The sequence below is a fragment of the Epinephelus lanceolatus genome, chromosome 11 (genome assembly GCF_041903045.1).
Source record: "Epinephelus lanceolatus isolate andai-2023 chromosome 11, ASM4190304v1, whole genome shotgun sequence".
In the NCBI taxonomy this organism is placed as follows: domain Eukaryota; kingdom Metazoa; phylum Chordata; class Actinopteri; order Perciformes; family Serranidae; genus Epinephelus; species Epinephelus lanceolatus.
This window is the reverse complement of record NC_135744.1, coordinates 16,500,000-16,525,476: the sequence shown is the minus strand read 5'-3', so window position 1 is coordinate 16,525,476 and position 25,477 is coordinate 16,500,000. Positions and strand designations below refer to the sequence as shown.

The 25,477-nt window shown below is 41.8% G+C and overlaps 1 protein-coding gene across 2 annotated transcripts in view; it reads left to right on the top strand.

Annotated features, from left to right (window-relative positions):
* The window catches only part of doc2b (double C2-like domains, beta), a 255,155-nt gene that overhangs the window by 187,251 nt on the left and 42,427 nt on the right, over positions 1-25,477 (top strand). For both annotated transcript variants that reach the window (XM_033609357.2, XM_033609347.2), the window contains one exon: positions 23,290-23,399. In XM_033609357.2, the coding sequence (XP_033465248.1) occupies positions 23,290-23,399 (110 nt within the window). The remainder of the gene's footprint in view (positions 1-23,289; positions 23,400-25,477) is intronic.

Genomic DNA, 25,477 nt, shown 5'->3' with positions numbered 1-25,477 from the left:
CTGAGCCCTTCTTGTGGTTTCCTCAGGGCTGTAAATAAACCCACATGAGGAGAGGACTAATCATCTGTTTTATGATTCGGGGAGCACCACTGCGAGGTTATGTCAGTGCAAGGCTTTGTCAATGTAAACAACATCAACTGGCTGACCTAATGTACCCGCTGACTGATGATGTGCTTCAGTTGTGAAGGCCGTGTCTCTTATCCTCACGCTGTGAGCCAAGTTTCGGTCTGCTTAATGTCGCAAGTGGATGCGGTTGAAGAGTCATAACTCAAGATCTGTTGTGTACGAGCCATTCAGAGATTTCACGGGTCTTCACATGTCAGCCCCCAACCACTGCTTTTCCACCACAAAAAGCGTGTTACGTATAAGATGGAAATGTATTTTCAACGTGCAAAATGACTCACCGGTTCTTCTATACGAGATAGTGAATTCTTTAATTTTCTTGCGTCTGACAGAAGGCCTTGAAGTTGATTTAATCCTTTCATTAAAGTCCTCAAATCTAATATAGATCCTGTGAATGAGTACACTCCACAAAAGCAGCTTATTGAAAGCTAAAGCTGTGTGATTATCCATCTACCTCACCCACATCTCCCTTTCTTCTGATTCAAACTCATCTCATTTGTTCGTATGATCTGAACTTTGTAATTGTTTAGTCCCCGCTTCAGCTTTGACTTTAGACAACCATTATGTAGTTGTGCCTGACAGATATGTAAAAGAAGAATGAATAACCATGTAACTGTATGCTTTAGTCCTGTCTTGTTTTTTGCATTAGTGCTGTAATCCTTACTACACACCACAAAATATAATTGTTGAATGTATGAAATATATAGTACAAAAAAAAATCATTCTTCTCAGATTGTAACTACCAGTGGAGTGAAAACGACGATGATTTGTCTCAGGCTGACACCAGAGGAAAGGCCATGTTGTTACCTGGGGAAGACGGTGCCTGTGCTGCACATGTTGTTTGGGTTTAGTAAGGCAGTCTTACAAACGGCACTTTGATCTGTGCTGTTAACGAGGCAAAATTACTGTTGTTGACCTACAGGCTAAAATATGAAAGTTAGCCCATAAGAGTAATGCTGTGTTTACACTAGAGTAACACAGCAACAGGCTACACATCCATTTTAATGAAAGAGGGTGACACGAGGCTACAGACTGATGCCTGACACTTATCGCTGTGGCATGAAGCACTACAAATAAAAGTTAGCCTCAAACTTTTTTTCAGCGCTCAATGACAGAGTGAAGCATCAACCAATAAGTTTTTGTTTCCAGCAGTGGAACTGTATTATTTAGCTCAGTTCGCTGAAACTATGCTAGCTGTCTGCGGTGCACATGGAGATGCAATGGGACTGTGAAATATGATGTTAAAATGGGCACAAACATTGATGAAAAGCATGGATATTTTTGTTCAAATACAAACTTTAGATGACGTTCAGTCAAGGTGCTTTGCTGTAAGTGGCAGACACCATGGATGTATCAAGAGACCTGGATGCAATGTTGAATGCAGAGCCCCGTTCATTTCTATGAGAGTTGCTTAGTGGCACTTGAAGCCAAAATGGTTCAACTGCTGCATACAAAATTACCCAGATGACCCAGAGATGATTGCACTACTGCTGCACTGTGCGGCCCATAGAGTAGACACACTAGAGACACACTGGAGTACAGCCAACTGTCTAACTTTTGCTGGCCAAACAACTTCTGGTTTAGTGCTCCGCAAACTTGAATAGGGATTAAATGATTTAATTGTGCCACTCTTCTAGACTTCTGAAATAATATTGGACTGAATGACTCAGTTCTTGAAAGTAAAAGAGTGATTTCGGGGGGGCGTGACACTCAAAAAAATGTATCCACTGTCTATGGGAAAAAGTCTTTTAGGGCCACAGAACATTACCTGATGGACCCCAGAAACTGCAATTCCACTACAAAAAATTGGCTTTAAAGCCCAGCACACTTGCTGGGGGCCTGGCAGACACCTACAAGCCCATGATGATGCAACTACATCATATAATAATGATATTTACAAATTTGGGTGCATTTTTTTTCCATACGAAAACGTACAAACAGTTTATGAGAACAGCCTGGCTAATAAGCTAGTTTTTCTTGTGCGTCACACCTGGCACCGACCACATCAAGCAAGGTTATCATCTCGGCAGGCGAAGGTCTCTTGCGTGCATTCGCTCACGTGAGCCAGGTGACCTGACATGGCTCTGACCAAATCTAGGTATGTTAGGGGAAGTAAATGTTCCCAGAACTGATTATACTAAATAACGGGAAGTAGCAGCTTAAGTGACAGGAAGCCCCTCTGAATGTGTGTATAGGAAGGCTTGTAGGATTGTCACACTGACGCTGCTTGTTTGTCAGACCCTATAACTTGTTGTGCTGCATCAATTCTTTGGCCTTCTTGCAAGTTTATTCCACAACACAATTGGTGACGAGGATGGGAGTCTGAAGTTCAAGTCTCTTAAACTTCTAACCACACCCAAACAACACAGCTGGATGTGGTCAGGTGAAGGCTAGTCTGTTGTACCTTTGAGCAAACCCAGTGTGGTACTATAGTGCCATATTAGCTGATAAACATGCAAGTAATGCAATCATTAGTTTTAGACGTGTCCTGTCATGAACTTAAATGTTGGACAAGTCAAGACAAATTTTAAATCTTTACATGAGAAGGTAACAAAATCATGAGGATTCATCCTCTGAGTACTGCAACAATGTCTGCACCAAGTTTCTCTGCAATCCATCTAATAGTTGTTCCAATATTTGACTTGGGACCAAAGTGAAAGTACTTTGGCTGAAAGTTTAATAAGCCCAGTAAAGTTTTGAGAGACTTGGCCTGTATGATAAGGAATAAACACCACAGCAACAAACCATTTAGAAATGTTGTGAATAATACTTACAGAGGAGCTTGTCATAGGGAAAAATGATTTCTGTCGCAGCAGCATGCAGCAGATTTCATGATACGGCTGAGAAACTCTGCAGAGCTGCTATTATTATTGCAATCTTGATGATTTCAAACTCAGATTTGCAGATCAACAGATACAGCAGCTCTGACAAACTGACTTCCCACTGCCATATGAATATAAATGGCAGATACATTATTAAATTCTGTACAAGGCTGAGGTTATTCTGGATCTCTGAACTCTGAACTCAAAGAAATCCAAATGCATCTGTTGGCTCTCTGCAGACAGATGGAAACAGTCGTAATGTCAGGCATGCTTTTGCCACCCTTTGTTGTTAGCAGTACCACTTTGTATGCTCAGCCAGACAATGTGTTGTGACTGTTATTGTGCAGTGTTGGTACAAAAAACAAGGGTCAATAACATTTTCAATCTCTTAATATGTGACTGGAATAAATTTCTGACTTCTGCATGTGTGCAGACACTGAGCTTTGTGCTTTGTTGTGACATAACTTGCTTTCTCGAAATTAAAAAAATGGACTAATTAGTGAGAATGCACAGATAGAGTTCTGATTATTAGCATGAGAATGTGTAATTAGCCATTCAGATAGTGAGAAAGCCCCAGGCCTGACAACAGCAATGAAACAGTAGCGTAACAATTGACACGCAACACATGGAAAAGGACCATAAAACAAATCAACAGTCTGCCTGCTGCTGGTCTGCAATTGGACAGCTCCACCCCTTTAATCACTGGAGTTACAGGAGAAATCCGCCAACTGTAGATATCATCTGTGATAATATCTGTCCAACAGATTTGGTTCAGGGACTTCTCAACAACCAGTGACCAGATTGCTGCGTATATTCATCGCACCCTGAGGATGATTCAAATGACTTCTTACAGCAGTGTAAGTGTATTTAAAGACTACAGTTTACACAGCAAAAAACAACCTTAAAAGCCCTGGATATGACTGCCTGGCTTCAGGAAATGTTTGTGTGTTCTCCACTCTGCAGAGACATACATGGAGGAAGAAAGAATGAGTTAAAAATACCATGTGCATGTACTCAGTTGCTGTGGTTTGAGGCTAAGAATACTGTAAACCAAAGAAAGTGAATGACACATAATTACATCAGCGGTGAGTCATGGCTTTAGTTTTCCTCAATGGAAGTTTTGTTTAAATTTTAAATGTTATTCACAGAGTTAAGTGTGGGTTTTACCACAATTTTTTTATCTATGATTCACCTATCGTTTAAGAATATTGAATCAAATGTCGCTAGGTCTCATTCACAGACCACTCTTAAGAGGAAATTTCTTCTTAAAACCCACTTACGCAGTTTTCACGAAGATTTAGAAATGCATCAATGATTCTTATTTTCACGTGGTTATAACCTAATGAAAACATAGCTGGTGATGTTACAGACAGAAGTGACTGGTGCAGAGCGCTGTGTTGGATGTGCACGTGCTGGTAAAGAGGTCATTGGTTCTGTAGAGCCTTCTCAGTGTGAATGAGCTGAACTCAAGCACACTGAAGACGTGCCTGTACTCTTACACTCACACACAACTTCATATTAAAACCACGTACTTGTCTTTGATAAGACAGGTCAAGACACATGATCCATGCGTGAAATATCTTCTCGTACTAAAAAGGTTATTAATTAGTGGCTATTTTTAAGACCGGTGTAGCTGGAGCTGAACCACTGAGCAGGGCCCATCAAGCCACTGGGACCAGCTAACCTAGGTGAGCAGAAGCAGATACAGTGTAGATATAAGGCCGGGACGTGCCGCTGTGTATCTGCTCTTTGCTTGTGTGAGACAAGGATTTAAAGTCAGATTATGATACCCCAAGCAGGATGTCATGATGGTTAAAACATCATGCTGGGTGTATTGACAGTTATCTATAACAAGGTGTTATACTAACCTAGGTGACCACTTCTCTCATTAATTATAGGCTTCATTTCTATCATCATTCATCATGTCTTTAAAGCTGAAAGAGGTCAAGATGCACACTGTTTGGCCTGCCCCCTCGCCATCTGCTGCTCCCACTAGCTCTCTATCTCATAAAGTGGTGCTTTATGTCTGCTGTGAATGGATGTGGATGAATGGCATCAAAAGCCAGACTCACTCAGAACTAGTATTAGTGGGGAACCTCTCGTAATTTACAGTAATTGCGAAGGTCGTCTCAGATTTTAATCCCATGCGGATCTGCAATGTCTATATTTTGCGAAGTAAGAATTCCAATGCAACTTTGCTACCTTATTTCAACAAAGAGGTCATGTGACAATATTATTCATTGCTTTGTTTGTTTTTTGGGGACTTTTTTTGGGCAAGGTTTTTTGTTTTCTCTGTGCCTTTTCCTGTATTCATGTGGTGTTGGAATAGTCAAAGACATGTGTCCCTGACTCGCAAAATTCATAGACCGGGAGCCAGGTCCAGCCCTCATGATGTTTCTGCTACCTTTTTTCATTATTATTTCCTGTAAGCCTTTTTATACCATGGGCCATCAAAAGTTTATAACGAGCACCCCTAACTCTGGCTGTTTGGTGTCAGGGCGCCCAAACCCCCTTTTTTGGACCATGTTTCTAGTGAAATGATGTAAATGCAAATATGAGGGCAGTACGATGGCATAAATTGTCATACAAGTATGACATTTGGCAAGGAACATCCTGACACAAAGGGAAAGTAGCAAAATAAGATTTGGGGGCTTGCTGCACTTTTATTACAGCATATCACACAAAACATCCCCAAAAAACAAAATAAAAAATGACTGTCCTTTTGACAAATTCTCAACAAAAATTATTATTTTTCATCACGTTGCATTTAATATCACTGCTTCACTTGCACATAGATAACTTTCCAAGTTGATAAGCTTTAATTCGAGCCCAAGCTGTGCTTTCTATCTTGAAAATTACACTTGCTTTGGCCTAAAACTGTCACTATACCTAAAATCTGAGACGTAATTTTCAGTCACTAGCCTTCCAGAGAATCTACTTTCCAGCAATAATAAGTATAAAGCATAAATGCCCCCTAAATTTGGAACAACTCAGAAAGTCATTGAAAAGTTTGGTACACAAGTTGCTGAGTTAACGTCAGAAGGCAAAAACCTGCAGACAAAGGTAAATTAATATGTTGTTTAAATACTCTGAGCAATAAAATACAACACATTGTGCCTAGTAGGTCCGTGGGTTGAGCAGGCGCACCATGTACAGAGACACTGTCCTTGTTGCAACGGCTGCAGGTTTGCTGCATGTCATCCCCTCTGTCTCCCCATCACCCTCTGTCTGTCCTATCTAAAAAATAAAATAAAAGCCAAACAAAATCTTTTAAAAAAAACACACATCTTCTGTAGCATCCATGTTGCTTCCACATTACAAATTAAAGCTCATGAATGCACTAAAGTCAGAAGAATGACTTCTCAACTTGGGAAAAAACAAATCTGAAGAGCACACCAGTGCAGCATTTTTTCCTCTTTGTTGGTCGAGAATTGTTGAGGCTATGTTGACCATTATAAATTAAAGTTTTGGCAGTATTTGGGTGCAGGAGGCTCATCTCACTGCACAGCACAGAGACCCATTTGCAAAAAGAGCAAGCTCAAATGGGTCTGAAGAGTAAAATCTCAAAAGACGATGAGAGGGATGACGTGATTATGTATGGCAGAATCAGTTCTGAAAAAAGCAAAGAAAAAGGAGGTTTACACTGTACATCCTTTCTTGCCATGCTGTCTATGTTGCATAGAGTTATAAATGACTGTGCGCATCATATCTGGGGGGATGATATCTGTAAATTCCAGTTTAATACAGACATAGCTTATCCTTTGCTAATGCGTTGCACAATACACAGACGCTTCCTGTTTCTAAATCACAAGATGTCCCCTGGTAAAACTCGCCCCATGAGAACAGGGCTAAAGTCAGCTTTCAAATCTTAAAAGATTTTGCTTGAAGGTTCAGTGTGTAGGAATTAGAGGTTCTATGGGCAGAAGTGGAATACAATATAATAAGTATGTTTTCTTTAGTGTTTAATCACCTAAGAATAAGAGTTGTTGTGGTTTCGGTACCTCAGAATGAGCAGTTCATATCCACATAGGGAGCGGGTGCCAGTCTATGAAGTCCACTATGTTTCTACAGAAGCCCAGAACAGACAAACCAAACACTGTTTTTTGCGTCTGCTGCCATAGTTTGCAGCCCCTCTGTGACGAGCCCATCAAAAAATTGCTGATTTTTTAACGCAACACTGCTTTATTCAGTGTTTTTACCAGTTTAAATCACCAGGGGTCGCATTTATAAAACAGTGCGCAGGAGCCATACTAAAAATGTACATACAGACAAAAGCAAAAAATGGTGTGCACCAAAAAATATTCTACAATTTCTCACCATCTGTGTCGCCAATTTCCCATCTCAAAAAAGGTGAGAACACTTTAGCTGGTTGCAGAGATAACAGCCCGTCTCTGACATGCCAAACAGCATCACAAATTTTTAATGTGAAACTGCGTTATGTAATGTTTTAACCAGTTTAAATCAGTGGGACCGTTTTATTCGGAGAGAAAGAGACCTCTGTGGATGATTCTGCTCCCAGTTAAAACCTCCTTAACATCTGGATTACAAATAAGGTGAGCACGCATTAGCAGGCGCTGGGCTAGCAACGTGCTGAATAGCGTAGGAGAAACACTGATTTGTAACATGGACCTGCTTTAGTTAGTGTTTTTACCGGTTTTTATCACTCGGTCTGTTTGTTTTGGAGAGGAAGTCACTTCTGTGGATAATATGGCTCCTGGTAGAAACCTCCTGAATGTCTAGGTCCCAAGCTATCAGTGAAAAAAGGTGAGCACACATTAGCAAGGGCTTTATAAATAAAATTGATTGATTGATTGATTGATTGATTGATTAAGGAATTCTAACCAGGAGAAGTTTCAGCTGGTTGCAACCTGCAACACTAGATGCCACTAAATCCCTTAAACTAAACTAAACTTTCTAAACAGCACACAATTATGTTTAGGGTCTCTCACAAAGTTTCAACTCTACTCAAGCCTGGTTTCTACACTGCAGTTACTTGAGATCGTTTGTCAGCCACATAGTGTGACCGGTGTATCGTTTTCCAATGATTGCTCTCAAGTAAGGGCTTTCCCATTCTTTATGTGTCCTGCTATGGTCTATTCACATGAATTGTCATGGATTATTTAACTGGTGAATGATATAAAAGTCCCCAAGAGCATGAGGCTTCTAGGGATTTGTCTCCCGTCTCTGTGGGACTCTTCAGAGGGGCCTCTGCATATTCCTGTCAGTAAAGCAAGAAGCCGTCACCTTCTCCCCGCTCTGATATTTCTCTCAGCTTGCTCTCAAAATAATCATTAGGCTCGGTCTAAGAGCCTCATTAAGGCTTGCTAAAGAGGTCATAAGTTCTGCCTGCGCTCTAATCAGAAGTGAAGTTTCACGCTCTGCTGCAAAGCCAGATCACAGTTTCATCTCCCCTGAGACCACAATCAAACCCACTGAAATGCCTGTAATTATTCCAGATTAAACTGTTGATTACTGACAGGGATTAGATACTGTAGAATTATGATGTTTTCACAAAAGCACAAGGAGATTAACTGGTGCAGGTGACATATTTGGCATACAGTGGCTACAGAAAATATCTTAGTCATTTATACACTCAGTGGCCACTTTATTAGGTACACCTGTTCAACTGCTCGTTAACACAAATAGCTAATCAGCACTTAACATGACAGCAGCTCAATGCATTAGGCATGTGGACATGGTGAAGACGGCCTGCTGAAGTTCAAACTGAGCATCAGAATGGGGAAAAAGGTGATTTTAGTGACTTTGAACGTGGCATGGTTGTTGGTGCCAGATGGGCTGGTCTGAGTATTTACTGGGATTTTCACACACACAACCATCTCTAGGGTTTACAGAGGATGGTCCCAAAAAGAGAAAATATCCAGCCTTGTCAACTCAAGTAACTCAAATAAGCACTGGTTACAACTAAGGTCTGCAGAAGACCATCTCTGAACCAACAACACGTCCAACCTTGAAGCAGATGGACTCCAGCAGCAGAAGACCACACCAGGTGCCACTCCTGTCAGCTAACAACAGGAAACTGAGGCTACAATTCACACAGGCTCACCAAAACATAGAAGATTGGAAAAATGTTGCCTGGTCTGATGAGTCTGGATTTCTGCTGCCACATTCAGATGGTAGGGTCAGAATTTGGTGTCAACAACATGAAAGCATGGATCCATCCTGCCTTGTATCAACGGTTCAGGCTGCTGCTGGTGGTGTAATGGTGTGGGGGAGATTTTCTTAGTACCAACTGAGCATGGTTTAAACACCACAGCCTACCTGAGTATTGTTGCTGACCGTGTCCATCCCTTTATGAACACAGTGTACCCATCTTCTGATGGCTACTTCCAGCAGGATAACGCACCATGTCACAAAGCTCAGATCATCTCAAACTGGTTTCTTGAACATGACAATGAGTTCACTGTACTCCAATGGCCTCCACAGTCACCAGATCTCAGTCCAATAGAGCACCTTTGGGATGTGGTGGAACTGGAGATTCTCATCATGGATGTGCAGCCGACAGATCTGCAGCAACTGTGTGATGTCATCATGTCAATATGGACCAAAATCTCCGAGGAATGTTTCCAGCACCTTGTTGAATCTATGACACCATGAATTTAGGCAGTTCTGAAGGCAAAAGGGGTCCAACCTGGTACTAGCATGGTGTACCTAATAAAGTGGCCAGTGAGTTTATTTCGACACTCATCCTAATATTGCAATGCTTAAATAGCTGTAGCTTAATTTTGTGACATGAAGCTGATAGACAGATAATACAGGCCAGAGCTATACATTTAGCAGCTGACAACAGGTCTTTAATTGTTTGACTTGATTACTGCTAAGGCTCTAAGGCTCTAACATGTTCACTGCATACTGTAATTAGCATGATGTAATAAACCACTATAAAGGCACTGTTTGAGTAAGTTGGAATAACACTAAGAATTGGTGCTAAAACTTGATGCACAAACACACTCACTGACATGCACATACACTAAGCAGCTCCTTCTTTTAGATCACAAAGAAATGGAGTCCATGTCTTTGCATATTTGAGGAATGAACAGTTTCGTGCTCAAAACTAATATTTGAAACACACCACTGAAGGTCGAGTAACAAAGGTGTAAAGCCTGTCTGGTTATTATGTCATCTATCCAGCGGAAGCGACTGGTCACTGTGATGAGCTGTCTGTCAGAGTGTGAATTTAACACCCACCAAGTGTCAAATGCTCCTGACAGCGAGGTCAGCCTCACTGACTGGTGACTTTATGGTGATATAACCTCAGCTTTACATCGTGTTTGGCCTCTACGGCGTCTTTTCATGTATTACTTTGGGATGAATTACAGAATTGCTCCATTATTTACGTTAATTTGCCTCACAGTTGTATTGCACTTACACTTTACGTCAATGTCTGTGAAAACATAGATGCTTCACACATATCGTCCCCCCAGCAGCACAGAAGATCTATAGGGCTCAAAAGGGTGACATAGCAGAGGTGGAAAAACCGCGATGCATTGTGGGCTTTGCGGGCAATTGGAAAGCTGTTTACGTTTCGCAACGCTATGCTTGTGTTCTGTTGTTGTTGTTTTAGCATTTTAAAAGTAGCTGTATCGTTTGAAAATGGTGCAGACTTGCTGTGTCATTAACTGCCACAATCGTTCTCATGATCGCTACGGGAAGAAGATCGATGGGCTATATAATGTGATATATTTTGATAGCAAAAACTAAAATAGATCTTGGGACAAATTTAGCACAGCTGTGCAGTCAGGACTTTTAATCCCGTTTTTAAAAAAAGAAAAAAAAAGTACACTTCTTGATGTCACTAAAAACATTGTTTCTTAAACTTGAGTAAACTTGTCCTAAATTGTGGTTAAGAAGTGAAAGTTAAAAATAAAGATGAACTCCATGTTGTGCCCAGCCATGTATGACGATGGAGAGTTAGAGATTTATGGTGTGAAAATGCCCTAATTCTGAAATAAATAACTGAGAAGCCCATACATATTTACCACATAAATGCAGAGTGGATTTCAGGCTTCAAAATATTTTTTGTTTGAAATAAATTGGTCCAACAGACACCAAGATATGTTAGTCAAAACCTGAGCAAGCAAACAGGCAGCACCACACGGAGGTGGGACACAGTGAGGCTTTTAAAGTTTACGTACCTCTGAAATGACGTCAGTCTTCTCTTTAAGGCGTAAAATTCTGAGGTCCTGCACCCACCCAAAGTTTGCTTGCCCATGAGCCCTTAAAGATTTGGCATTATTAAATTCGTCGCCACTATAATAACTTATACCGTTGACGAGATAGAGGACAAGCTCAGCTTCAGTCAACGGCGGCAGGGCTTTTAAATCCCGAGTCCAGTCTCCGTGCTCATACAGATCCACCCCACCTATTTTCTGGATGTTGTCAAGGCACCGAGCCTTTCGAACAGGGTCCAGTACCATCCAACACACTTTTCCTTTGCCCGGTCCATTTAAATCTCTCGCTTCACGTCTCTCTCACGGCGCAACGCAATGTTAACAAAACAATTTGCCTGTAACAATGGCGGTGGTTACACACAATGCATTGCAAAGTCCCTTTTGAGCCCTATGCAGTCCACAAGATTAGTCCCTTCTGTCCCTGAATTCTGACGTTGAGTAATGGCTAATAAAGTGTTGTTACAGAATGTCACAATGTCGCAGTGACCTTTGACCTTTTGGATATCAACCGTCATCACTTCATTATTTTGTCCTGTTAGACATTTGTGTGAAATTTTGTCATGAGTAGCCTATGAATTCTTGAGTTATGGCCAAAAACATGAGGTCACAGTGACCTTGACCTTCGACCACCGAAGGTCATTTTTGACTCAAAGACGTTTGTGCCAAATTTGAAGAAATTCCCTCTAGGCCTTCGAGATATCACATTCACAAGAATGGGGCAAACGAACAAACACACGAACAGACGAACAACCCCAGGCACGTAGAAGTCTTGCTCCATGCATTTGTTACATCCCATATTGACGACTGTAACACAGTTCTCTCTGGCCTCCCCACCAAACTCCTTAACAGGCTTTAAATCATTCAAAACCCTGCTGCCTGGATCATACCCCTCACCAAATCATCCGTCCACATCACTCACATTCTCATTCAACTACACCGGCTCCCTGTTCAGTACCGGACTGACTACGAAACGCTCTGCTCACCTTCAGAGCCCTCTACGACCTCGCCCCTACTTATCTTTCTGACCTTGCTGCAACGTCATTGTAATGGTGTCTTGTAAACCCATGGGGGTTGGGCACATGTAAGTGTGCATGACACACACACAAATAAAAAATCAATCAATCTCCAGGAGTACACCACCTCCTGCTCCCTGCGCTCTTCCTCTGCTGGTCTCCTGACCATCCCCACCTCACGCCTCAGCACCATGGGCACCAGGGCTTTCAGCTGCACCCTCCCTACCTCCACACATTGGACAGTCTAACAGCATACGTCCTTCAAATTCCATCTCAAAACCCACCTATTCAAACTAGCTTATGCGCTCTGACTGAACCCATCCCAACAGAATTATCGCAGCAAAAGTCCTAAACCCTAACCATTACTATGCTCTTTACTGCTGTGTAAACTTAAACATCATCTGAACCTATAATATGTCCTATCAACGCTGACATTTTTACGAAATATAAATGTGTGCTTAAAGCAACACTTACCTTTCTGGAAATTTTACACTTTTCTTTGTTTAGGTTAAAATGCTATTAATAAGCTGATGGCACACTAAAATATAAGTGAATTCCACCAGGGATAAAAACTCATAATTATACCATTCTCATATGATTCTAAGAATACTCCGACCAATAATTGCATTCGGACCGAAGAGAAAGAGAGAAAGAGAAAACTTGATGCTGCAAGAGACAAAACTCGGGTCAACATCAGCTCTGCTTTCGAGCGATGGCGAAGACTGATGCAGCTTCATCCTGAGCTAAAAAGGGACGAGATGGTCGCAGAGTTTCTGCTGGACAGGTAGTTTTACAACACAGCATCCAGTTGCTAACAGTTAACCTACTGTACCCTAACATTGCCTGAGCCTCAGTATTATCTGCCTTGGTCGTTGCCAGTCACCAGTACTATCTAACGTTAGTACTGTAACCTTATTCTAAAACTCATCAGTTATCACTGATTCCAGTTGAGTTTTAAAACTCTAGGGTTGCGTTTGACTGTCTTGGTTGTAACATTACACTCGCTCTCCTCTTCAGTGTATCTAACATTACCTTGCCAATGCCTACGTCTATCATAGACGTAATGAGGACGTAATGGAGGAGGGGGGAGTAGGCCTTTGGAGGGAGGTGGAGTTGCAGGAGGAGGGGGATGGGACTTTGGAGGGAGGCAGGAGTTGTGGATGTTTTTGCAGATTTTTTCTAAGTGCTGTGTGAAATGCAAGAAAGGTAAGAGTTGCTTTAAGTGGCTCGTCCACCTCCCATAAATAACGAACAGCCCCTAATGTCCTGTGTGTTTGTAAAGAACACAGAAAACGACCCAGATGATGTAGCTACTGACTGTCATTTTTTACAATCTGGCGTGAAATGTGATGAAAAACTGAACCTCAAACAAAACAGACAATTTCATGCTCGACTTGTCTGTGAACAAATAACACAGATAATATTAGTGGGAGTCAAACACAGCTTTGACTGCTCAACTTTCAGCTGGTTGAGTTAAAGTTTTTAAAGAAGGACCTGTTGTGATTACAACTGGGTCACTGAACTGTCTGACGCTGCGGCATGTGCGCCTGCAGCTCTGTGATTGTCTGTGTTTCAGTCCCGCTACCTCTCTCCCACCTCTTGCAGGTATGGGGGGCCTTTTAAACTAGTCGGAGCAGAGATCCAAAGGTCCATGCAAAAATACTGCAATAATTGGCTTGAGAGCAAAGGCGCTCTGGCCTCAGCATGCTGAAATGACTTGTGATGGTTGCTCATTTGTAGCCCTGCCCTCCATCTGTGAGCAGGTGGTGGTGTTGAATTATTTCCCCTTTAATGCTGATCGTATGTGTCGAAGAGAGAACTCAGTCTCAACTGCAGGTTCACTCGTTATCCATTTAATTCACTACTTTCATCGTCCCATTTAAAACCAGTAGCAGCCTGTTCACGCTGACATTATGTCATTTCAAGGATCTGAACCATTCAAGGCTTCGTTCACTTCGTAACACTGTAACTGAATACTTGTTGAGTCATAACTTCCGGTCAAACAGCTTGTGATTTATTGATATCCTTGCTCATTACATTGTAATTCAATTGATCACTTCTGCCTCTTGCCATCCTGCCAACAATCCACTTAGGAAATACCAAACAGGGCGTTTCCCCTTACAGTCAGAACACCTTGACCTTCATAGTGGACGGGAACACTGCTTTAGTCATTGATGAAGACGCTGAATGGACAGTGACAATATCACATACTGGTTTTTAATCAGACATTACATTACAAACAGCATCTTTATGTTACGTGTTTTCTCTAGGGCAGTGGTTCCCAAATGGTGGGTCAGGGTTCAAAAGTGGGTCGCAGGTCCATTCTGAGTGGAGGTGACTCACAAACAGAGTTGGGTAAGGGTTACTTTCAAAGTAACGTTATGGACCACTTGCCCTTCACTGAGATCCAATTCTCCCATCACAGCCGTCACCTTGACCAGTAGAAACACGCAACGATCTGCTGCCGTAGACAACTGTATGACAACAACACCCCAGCATTTTTAATATTTCCTCTAGGGATGTTACCACACAGAGTAAAAGGGGGAAATGATGGTGTGAAACAGCAGAGGCACTTTGTCAACCCACTGAGTTAACGTTACTGTCATTAGCATCAAGCTAGCAAACAATGGTACATCCTCACGGTCGGACATAAAGTAATAACATTAACAAATAGCGGCGGGGCTTTTACTCATCACAACTGCAGAGGCTCCCAGCTTCATTTGAAACAGACTACATTATAGACGGTCCGTTATTTATTAATCCCTCTGTGTGTTTATATATTTACTTTTTATCTGCTCCATTGTCTTTGTAAAGTTAACATATCGCACCGTCATTTCAAACTCAACACTTGTTTCAAATTAAAAGCCCCTTATAACCTCGGCCGAGAGAATCCCTCCTTTTTCTAAATAGGCTTTTATTCTGAAACATTTGTCAGAACTTCCTGTGGAAGATACAGTAACTTCATAGTTTACGTGTGGCGCTTCAAATGTAGCTCCTGCCATCTGCTGACGCTTTTAGGTGACTACAACAACATGTCGGCTGGCACATGAACACACACACAGTGACTCAAATAATAGTGAAAGTAATAAAAACAGGACAAGAATAACCCGATGAAATTACACACGCCGTGAAAGACGACCAGGGGTAATTGGTGAGTACCAGCGTGTAGCATGTACCAGGCATAATGCAAGTCCTGAGTCTGAAATATGTCTGTCAGCGAGTCCTACTCCACCTATTTAGACTCTACTGTAGACAACAGCAGCATTTCTCCAACCACGTAGCGAGCCACAAGCTCCATGGCTTCTTTCAGACTGATAGGTTTAACGTTATCTCCGTTATTAGAACCAAACGACAGCCGTTGCTGTTTTGGAGCTGAAGGACCAGCGTTCTAAAAGTAACGTAAGTAACTGATGTCTTGTTTTAAAATGTACTGAAGTATTTGATTACTCAAACACCAAACTAACGCGTTAGGTTACTCTTTACTGCAAAAAGTAATCAAAGTACTCTAACACGTTACTTTGTATTTGTATTGTATTGTATTGTATTGTATTGTATTGTTACTTTGTAACGCGTTATACCCAACTCTGCACACAAATATGTCAAGTTTGCGAAAAACAAACTTTATTTTGAAGCACAGTGAATTTGTGGCACAGAGTTTTTATTTTAAAGTGAGCTAGGAAACTAGCTCAACAACATGGATAAACGCAAGAATGACAATGAATATATCAAACTGCGTGGACCTTGAAGTAATGACTAAGGATGAATCTGGACCCCATGGCTGGACCAGTTAGGAACCACTGGTCTAGGGCTGGATATCCTGTAAACAAGACTAGGTCAAAACCTGGTGTATGGCTCGACCATACAGTTACTTTACTTTACACCAACATGTTGACATGTGAACGCAGTGCTGTCAAAGACTCCCAGCTGGGCGTTCCCTGAGGAGTCCCTGGCGTTTTCAGCTGGGGAAAAAACACTTTGGTTGACAAGGGGGCGATGGGTTGTGGCTGCTGCTGCAGGAGTGTGAGCTCAACCCAGGGGAGAGTTGTGAGAGTCCGACCGGCTGCGCACACAGTGACAGGGCTAACCGATAGCATACCTAACAGTTATTATAAGTTTTAACAAAAGAGTTGAGTCATTTATATGTCAGTGTAAGTTTGTTGGGACATTTCAATGGCTCATTGTTGGATGTTAGCTGCTGCAGCTGTGTTAGCTCATGCTAACCAGGCTTAAAACTTAAGACTTAAAACAGCCATTTGACAGGAGCAGAGCAGCTCCAGAGATGGCAGCAACAGAAAGTTTGCTGGTCCAGTCTGGAGTCAGGACGGTCCAGGATCAGACCCCTGGCGCAAAAAGGATCCAGTGCAGGTAATGTTTGACTGAAGGTGTTTCGTTACTACTTGATACTGGGTTATTTCAGTCGATACCTTAAAGGTATCAAGTACTACAGACATCCAGCCCTATTGTTCTGCATGACTTTTTGTAATGCATCTACACAGGAAAATTGTTTTTATATTCACCCCAGCAATCATGTTCAATAACTGCAACACATATTGGGGTCAACAGAGCCTCCATTACAACACATTCTCACTCCAATCTCATCAAATATTGACGTTTGGTCATGGACTTTCCACGTCCAGATATGACGTGAAAGGTACCCTGGGTGTGTTGGTTGTTGATGTTCTGGGACGCCATGTCAAATTATACCTGCCACGCTATGTCAGTAAAACACCGCGAATTGATGTTTTTTTGCCTTCAACAACAAATGTATGTGGTTGGGTTTAGGACAAAATAAGAGGGTTAAAGGAGCTATATGTAAGAAATCTAAAGCAAATAGTCGTAAAATCATCCTAATATGTCACAGAGACTAAGGAATAATGTTCATATAACATACTGATCTCACCGACAACAATAGTACAGCCAGAATATTTGCATCCTAAAAAATTTTTTTGCAGTCTGCAAATCATGTTTATGTTTTGAATTTGTGTTTTGGCCTGTTGCGCCACCCACCACCGTCTACCAGTCACGCAGTCAGTGGAGTCTCAGCATCAGTTACAGTTACGACTGAGCTACAGCAGCACAGCAAGCAGCATTAGCAGTGTCCCAGTACATAGCATTAGCAACCAGCTTCTCCTCAGCTGTATCCCGGCAGCAGCGTTAGCAGCAGAGAAGCCGGACTTGCTCGAACTGGAAAACCAAAAATCAAGGACGCAGCGACGTGGCCCTGCCACGGCAGCCGTCCGTGGGCAAACATATCAGTCTCCAGCATGTCACTGTCCAGCAACCTCGAATCTGTAGGGGAGGGGGGTGGACACAACTCGCGGCAGGATTTTGAATTTGAGTGCAGTAACCGTTTTGGCCACATTCTTACATACAGTGCCTTTAAGCTTTAGAATCTTACTGGACGCAAACGCCACTCTCCCAGGTGAAGGTCGGTGTTTGTTGGACCCATCCACCACCCCTCCCACCTGCCCTACTCGGACTTTCTTTGCCTTAACATTCCCTTGTGTGCCACCGTGTTTAACCTGGAAGAGGTTTTAATTTAGAAAAGTTAAGAACTGAGGAAAGAAATTTCTAATTAATAGAATCCACACATTTCAAATTTAATAATTAAATTTAGCTAAAAATAATAAAAACATGATATTCTGTGCCAGCCTCAGAGATGTCCTGTCATTTTTTACAAAATGTGGTTATCACCCCAAAAAACATCATTGTAAATTCTGTGTGTGTTTTGTGTGTGTGTGTCCTTCCTTTGGGAATCAACCACTGATTGAGGGAGGAACAATCAGCGAGAGCCTTATTACGTGGATCCCTGCCATCAGACTTGCAAATAATGGCACACAGCTAATTGATTAAACTCCACAGAATCACATGTCCTCACCCATGACTCACAACACAGACAGTATCATCATATCGTCCTCTTCTTGTCATCAGCGGCGTGCTCAGAGGATTTCCCTGCACAATATCACACTGATAAAGCTGTGTCACTTGTCACAGTCAGTTTTATCACCTTGCTACATTGCAATTGATGCAACTCTGACAAAGTGAGTCAGTGTAAATGCTATGCAACAGTCTGATGTCTGCTTTGATATTTATTGATGCAGCTCTTGATAATCAAGTGACTCACTGGCTTTTTTTCTGATACATCCATGAAGGATCTTTATATAGACCACAGTAACACAACATCTGTCTGGAGAGCAGGGATGGAAAGTCACTTCATTTATGTAGTATCTGACGTGCCACATGTTATGTGATGACCGGGGTCTTATATGATTAGTTAGGGGCCCAGGTCAAGATTTTATTATGGCTTAGGTCAAGGATAGATAAGTAAGATGAAAGGTTGGATTCCAGCTAGATTGTCTCTTTGTCACTTGTCACATTTTGTTTCAAAGTTCATCAAAACAACCAACCTATATATGCAGGGTAAACTGAGCCGTTATTCAGAGTAGTTCATATTTGGCTTCTAACTCTCTCTCAGGCTTCCTAGGCGCTTGATTTGATGCTGTACTTCTTGTAATAAACCTTTCTATATACAAGCAAGACGGTGTCAGCGGAGTGTCCATCATCTTCACATCATCGCTATTCAATAAACAACATTTACTTAAGCACTGTACTTAAGTACAATTTTGAGGTACCTGAGTATTTACATGTTCTGCTACTTTAAACTTTTACTCCACTAGCCTACATTTCAGAGACAAATACTGTACTTCTTACTCAACTACATACATAAGATAGCTTTAGGTGCTTTGCGGAGTCATACTATTAATACAAATAAATAAGTAAATTATGATATGTTAATGTAGTCAGACTTTATTGATGGCCTTGGGGGGAAATTCACAAGCTTCTCAGCAGTATATAAATGAATAGGTCAATATAAAATGTATATTAATTAGCTCCACCTTTTCCAGCTGCAGCGTTAAAGTGATTAACACATTAATGCATCTAAAATTATATAATTCATATAATTCAGTCAGGAACACTTTAATCAAGAAAATGTTTTCACTGGGTCAATTGGGTCATCTTTTTCCATTTGCAGTATTATATTTGGTGGTATGGCTCTGTTCTGGGGGCTCTCTGCCTTTCCTAGGCCTACGCAGAAAGCCGAAGTCAGAGAGAGTACATCTCTCTGCCCTTCCATGCGCCTACATGGAAAGCCTGATGCAGGATTTATACTTCTATGTCAAGTCAACGCCGTACCCGCAGCATAGGCACATGCACCTCACCAGAAATGTAACTACACAAGGACACAGACCTCCTGTCTATCTTTGTAAGCTGAAACCATTTCCCTCAGTGGAAACAAAACTTTACACTACTTTTATTTCACAGATAAGAAACAATAAATTGTGAAGACAATAAAGCAAAAAAATAAATAAAAATAACATATTAAGTGTGTGATTTATCCTGGCTTCATATGAGCAGAGGAAATCTCCGCTATCCGCTAGGCTAATTGATACAATGTAAAATGCCATAGACTTGTGCTAATAACGTTAGTATGTTGTATTTGTTTGGAAAACATGTTTAGTATAGGACAGTTGTTTTGTCAGTGAATCTTGTGAGTTGTAATGGAGCCGAATTTTGTAACGTTACCTTTGTTCAATGTTGTGTTGTCCATGGCTTCATTTGAGTAGAGGAAAAGCCTGCTAGCCGCTAGGCTAATTGATACAATGTAAAATGCCATAGGTTTGTGCTAAAAACATTAGCATGTTGTATTTGTGGGGAAAATGTGTATAGATAAAGACAAGTGCTTTGTCTGTGAATGCTGCGAGTTATAGTGAAACTGATTTGTGTACTCGTTGTATTTGTGTGTGTACTTGTTGTATTTGTGTATGTGTGTTTTGAATCAACTAAACTTTACAGCACTTCACGGAAACCCAGCCGCTGACTAGTGTTGTGGAGGTATAACTACAGAGTGGCACAGACACCACCACACTAGTATAAATGTCAGTGTGATGTGATGATTTCGGTTGTTTTCGTGTTGCATGGGTTTCTTTTACTTTTTAAAAGAGATTTACTATTGCATTCCTAAACCACTGTCAGACTGATCAAAATCAATACAGCAGAATCAGAATAACTGTCTTACTTATTCCACTTGTTTTTCCTTCATTGACTCCTTTTTTTGTTTCTTGTTATGTCTCTCCATTTGTCAACTTCTGCAATATTGCATTTTCAATTTTACTTGTTTTTCCTTCCAAGAAATAAATGAATAGTTTACTTTCTTTCTGAGTGTGTGAACAAAGAATCAATGTCAGTCTCATGACTATTAGATAAGTAAAGAGCTGGAGTCAGGATGTGTTTAACCTAGCATTGTCTAAAAGCTTGGCTCTCTGTAAAGTTCCAAAATTAAATGTAAAAGCTTGCATAATGTTGTCACAGTGAGGTTTCAAGGTTTGGCATCATCATTCCTGCACAGAAACTAAAACCAAAAGCAGTGCTCATTCGCCGTATCTGCCAACCTGCACTTTAGTTGGACACAAGGAACAGAAGTGGAGTGTGGACAGCTGGGAGTGGACACAGCCAGCCCAGTCGTCAGAGGAAAATGTTGGCATTGTACAAACCATACATGTTTGCATGTTTTATACATATAATATCAACATTTTTACAGTGACATACATGAGCTGGCTTTGTCATGGGGAGTTGGAGGGTATGGTGGATGGCACGACAATCTGCAGATCACTGTTCAAGACAAACAACACAACTGGATGTTTTTAGAGTCATCACTGTGGTTCCAGCTGTTTTTTAGGCTCTCAGTGTGGGTGTTTTGTAGTGACCTTTCTTCTTTGGTGGGGATAGTACCATGAAGAGCATTTTGTTTTTAAGAGACATCACTACAAGAATTCTCATCCTCTTTTTCATGAATTTGAAAAACTCCCTTCAGCAAAATGATTCAGGGTGCACAAAGCAACATGAAACATCTTTGACAAATCCTTTGTTCCATGCTCTGTCATCTTACTGAACAAACGACTTCATTAGATATTAGTGACTGCCACTATTTCTTTCTTCATGATCTTATGAACTCTATTTAGGATATGTGTTAACTGTTGGCACTTTCATTCCAGTTGTTTGGGATTTCTAGCAATTGGGTTGAGACAGCAATTGACATATTGTTGTTTTTACATTTATATAGCGTGAGATGGATCGGGGGTTTGGCGCAGCATCTGCAGAGATGCTGGCACTGTGCCGGACTGTCATGGTCAAGAGAGTGTTGAGCCGGAAGGCAAAGCTTTTGATTTACTGGTCCATCTACGTCCCAACCCTCACCTATGGTCATGAGCTCTGGGTAGTGACCAGATTTTGAATACAAGCGGCAGAGATGAGTTTCCTCTGTGGGTTGGCTGGGCTCAGCCTTAGAGATAGGGTGAGGAGCTTGGACATCCAGAAGGGGCTCAGTGTAGAGCCGCTGCTCCTTCGCGTAGAAAGGGGTCAGTTGAGGTGGTTCAGGCATCTGATCAGGATCCTCCTGGGTTCAAGGCATGTCCCACTGGTAGGAGGCCCGGAACACGCTGGAGGGATTACATATCTCATCTGGCCTGGGAACACCTTGGGGTCTCCCAGGAGGAGCTGGAAAGTGTTGCTGGGGAGAGGGACGTCTTGAATATTTTGCTCGGCCAGCTGCCCCACGACCCAGCTTCCGATAAGCAGTTAAAAATGGATGGATAGATGGATGGATGTAGTGCAGACAAAAGTGATACATAATCTAAATAAGACACATTTAGAGGTGTTAGTAGGCATAGTTATTCCCTTTGGATAGAAACAGGCTGACCATTTTCCCTCTATTTCCTGTGTTTATGCTAAGCTAACTGCATCCTCACTCCAGCTCTAAACTCCCGTTCAAATGCCAATTTTGAAATTTCTAGTTTACACTGGATACTGGGTGTATTTGAACTTTTCTTATTGATGAATAAGATTGATACTTATTTTTATTTTTTCCTATTATGAGTTGATATTTTTTCTATTTTTCCATCTGATTCTATAGACCCTTTTACTGTTAGTAAACAGTATGATGTTTTTTGGTGGGTGGGGCTTAGGTGGAGGCAAAACAGTTCTCCACAGACATTAGCTAGCACTAGTTAGCAAGTTCTGTTGATTTGTTTTAGACAATGGAGGAAGATGATGTGAATGGTGCATTCAGAAATACTCATTCTGAGTGTCAGAGTGCACTCTGACACAAACTGGAGTGTTCATAAATTTGTAACACTGTCTGAATGTACCGTTAAGTTATCCAGAGCACCGCACTCTCAGAGTGGCAGAGTGCACTCTGGTCACTTTGTCTGGTGAAACAGCAGCAGAGTGTCGAGCGGAGTGAATGTTGAACTATAACACTCCGTTTCTTTGACCAACAGGGCTCTCATTTTAGCATAGAGCGTCAGACTGAATTTAAGAACGCACCATGTAAGGTCAGACTGGTATGTGTTCAAATTTCAGTTTTGAGCCATGACTCCTTCTATTCTGGCTCCTATGTAGCCTACAGTCCTGTGATGGCGAGTCGTGTTTTGCCTCCAGATAACAAACTGACATCATTGTGACATCGGCCCTAGAGGGGTCCATGGATCTTAAGATTTGGTGTTTGTCTCATTGAATGTTTGCATCATTAGTGACTTAATCTATCGCACTAACTGTCTTAGGTGTGTGTTGTTGGCAGTATTTTTGCAGCCTGTTGCTCAGTTACAAATATGTTTTTTTAAACTGTGACTTTAATGCCTGATTAAGGTCGACAACTGAACTATTGTTTTCTCAAAGCTGTGGTACTGACAGAAACTGGAACAGGCTGAGCATGAACTGAGCCACTGTAACTATCTTTTAACTTCAGTGTATTCAACATCATTCACTTCCTGCATTATTTTGATAATACCTGTCACTTCATGTAAATGCAGTCTGCTGTTTGTCTTTCATCCCCGACAGTGTTCAATATGCAACAGTGAGCTCGTGTTTGCGTGCATGCCACCAGACGTCAACACATTGACAAATTTTCAACAGGGCGGAGAGGCTTTGTACATTTTCAGGGATGTTTGTATAATTCTGGCAGCATTTCAATGAAAGATGACACCTGAGGGATGAGCTCTCTTGGGCTGTAGGAGGGGAACCGGCAGTTAATCAATGAGGATGTTCAATCCTGTTAAACAGCCAACTTCTCTGTTTGTCTTTCAGGCCAATAAACTTAGAACCAAGACCCTGCACAACACACTCAACCCTGTCTGGAGTGAGACCCTGACCTACTACGGCATCACCGACGAGGATATGGTCCGCAAAACACTCAGGTACTCTCAACCTTATTACACCCAATTTGTTCCCACAGTGAAGAGGAAGACAATGACCGCTAAAAGGACAGAATGAGGGGGAAGGTGGAAAAAACTTGTGATAGACAGACCGATTCTTTTCACACTATAGGTTCCTTAAAGCTGTGAATATACTGAACTTTTTCAAACCTTTGGATCTTTTTGCAAAATATATTCTAAGTTTCTTTGTGACACTCTGCTATAGTTCATGCTCATTAGACAGTAAGTGCTGCCCGCCTCAAAAAACTGCATAACCAGTCATCATTTATAAGTTTACATTAATAATATAAAATATTCATTTTAATGCGCTTATTCAGCATCCCACTTGTGTGTAGGTTGTCTACACACAAGTAGACAACCTACACACAGCTCAATACGATGTTACAGAGACGTCACTGACCGACAATCTGTCGTGTGAGGGGCAGGTAGCAGATGTCGAGGGGCCGTATTCATAGACATTCTGAGAATAGAAGACAAGGAAAAAGAGGAAAGGAAGAAGGGAAGGGAGGATGTAAATGAAAGAAATTAGGGAGGAGGGAATAGAAGGTAATGGAAGGGTGGGAAAGCAAAGAAGGAAGGGAAGGAGGAAAGGAAATGAGAGGAATCGGAGGGGCGGAAGGACAGAAGGAAAGAAGAGGATTCGAAAGGGAAGGAAGGAAAGGAATTAAAGGAAGGGAGAGGAAAGGGAGGATGGAGGGTAAGGTCATGAAAGCAAAGAGGGTAAGGTCATGAAAGCAATTGAAAAAAGCAAGACAAAAGGAAATAAGAGGACTAGAAGGGGAAGAAAGGGAGGAAGGACAGGAATGGAAGGAAGGAAGGAAGGAAGGGAGGGAGGGAAGGTAAAGAGAGCAACTGAGGGAAAAACAAGGAAGGAAGAAAATGAGAAGAATGGGAAAGAAGGAATGAGAGAAAAGGAAGGAAAGAAGGAAGGAAGGAAGGAAGGAAGGAAGGAAGGAAGGACGGATGGAAATGAAAGAAATTAGGGAGGAAGGAATGGAAGGTAATGAGAGTGATGGAAGGGCGTGAAAGCAAGGAAGTAAGGGGAGGAGGAAAAGGGAGGATGGAGGGTAATGAAAACAATTTGGGAAAAAGCAAGAAGGAAGGAAATAAGAGGACTGGGATGGGAAGCAAGGGAGGGAATTAAAGGAATACACAGGGAAAGAAGGAAGGACAGGAAGGTAATGAAAGCAATGGAAGGAAAAAGCAAACAAGAAAGAAAGGGAATGAGAGGAATGGAAGTCAAGGAAAGGAGGAAAGGAAGTAAGGATGTAAATGAAAGAAACTGGGACAGGAAGGAATGGAGGGTACTGAGAGTGATGGAGGGAAGGAAGGGGAGGAGGAAAGGAAATGAGAGGAATGGGAGAGACAGAAGGACGAAAGGAAAGAAGAGGATTGGAAAGGGAAGGAAGGGAATTAAAGGAAGGAAGAGGAAAAGGAGGATGGAGGGTAATGAAAGCAAGGAAGGAAGGAATGGAAGGTATAAAGAGAGCAACTGAAGGGAAAAGCAAGGAAGGAAGAAAATGAGAGGAATGGAAGGAAGGAAAGAGGAAATGAAAGAAATTAGGGAGGAAGGAATGGAAGGTAATGAGAGTGATGGAAGGGTGGGAAAGCAAGGAGGGAAGGGGAGGAGGAAAGGAAATGAGAGGAATGGGAGGGGCAGAAGGACAAAAGGAAAGAAGAGGATTGGAGAGGAAAGGAAGGAAGGAAGGAAGGAAGGAAGGAAGAAAGGATGAGGAAAGGGGGAATGGAAGGTAAGGTAATGAAAACAATTGAAGAAAAAAAAGCAAGAAAGAAGGAAATAAGAGAACTGGAAGGGGAAGAAAGGGAGGAAGGAAGGGAGTTAAAGGAATGAAGGAGGAAAAGAAGGAAGGAAGGAAGGAAGGAAGGAAAAGGAGAGGAAAGGGAGAATGGAAGGTAAGGTAATCAGAGCAACTGAAGGAAAAAAGCAAGACGGGAGGAAAGGAAATAAGAGGACTGAAGGGGGTAGAAAGGGAGGAAGAAACATAGGAAGGAAGGGAATTAAAGGAAGGAAGAGGAAAGGGAGGATGGAGGGTAAGGTC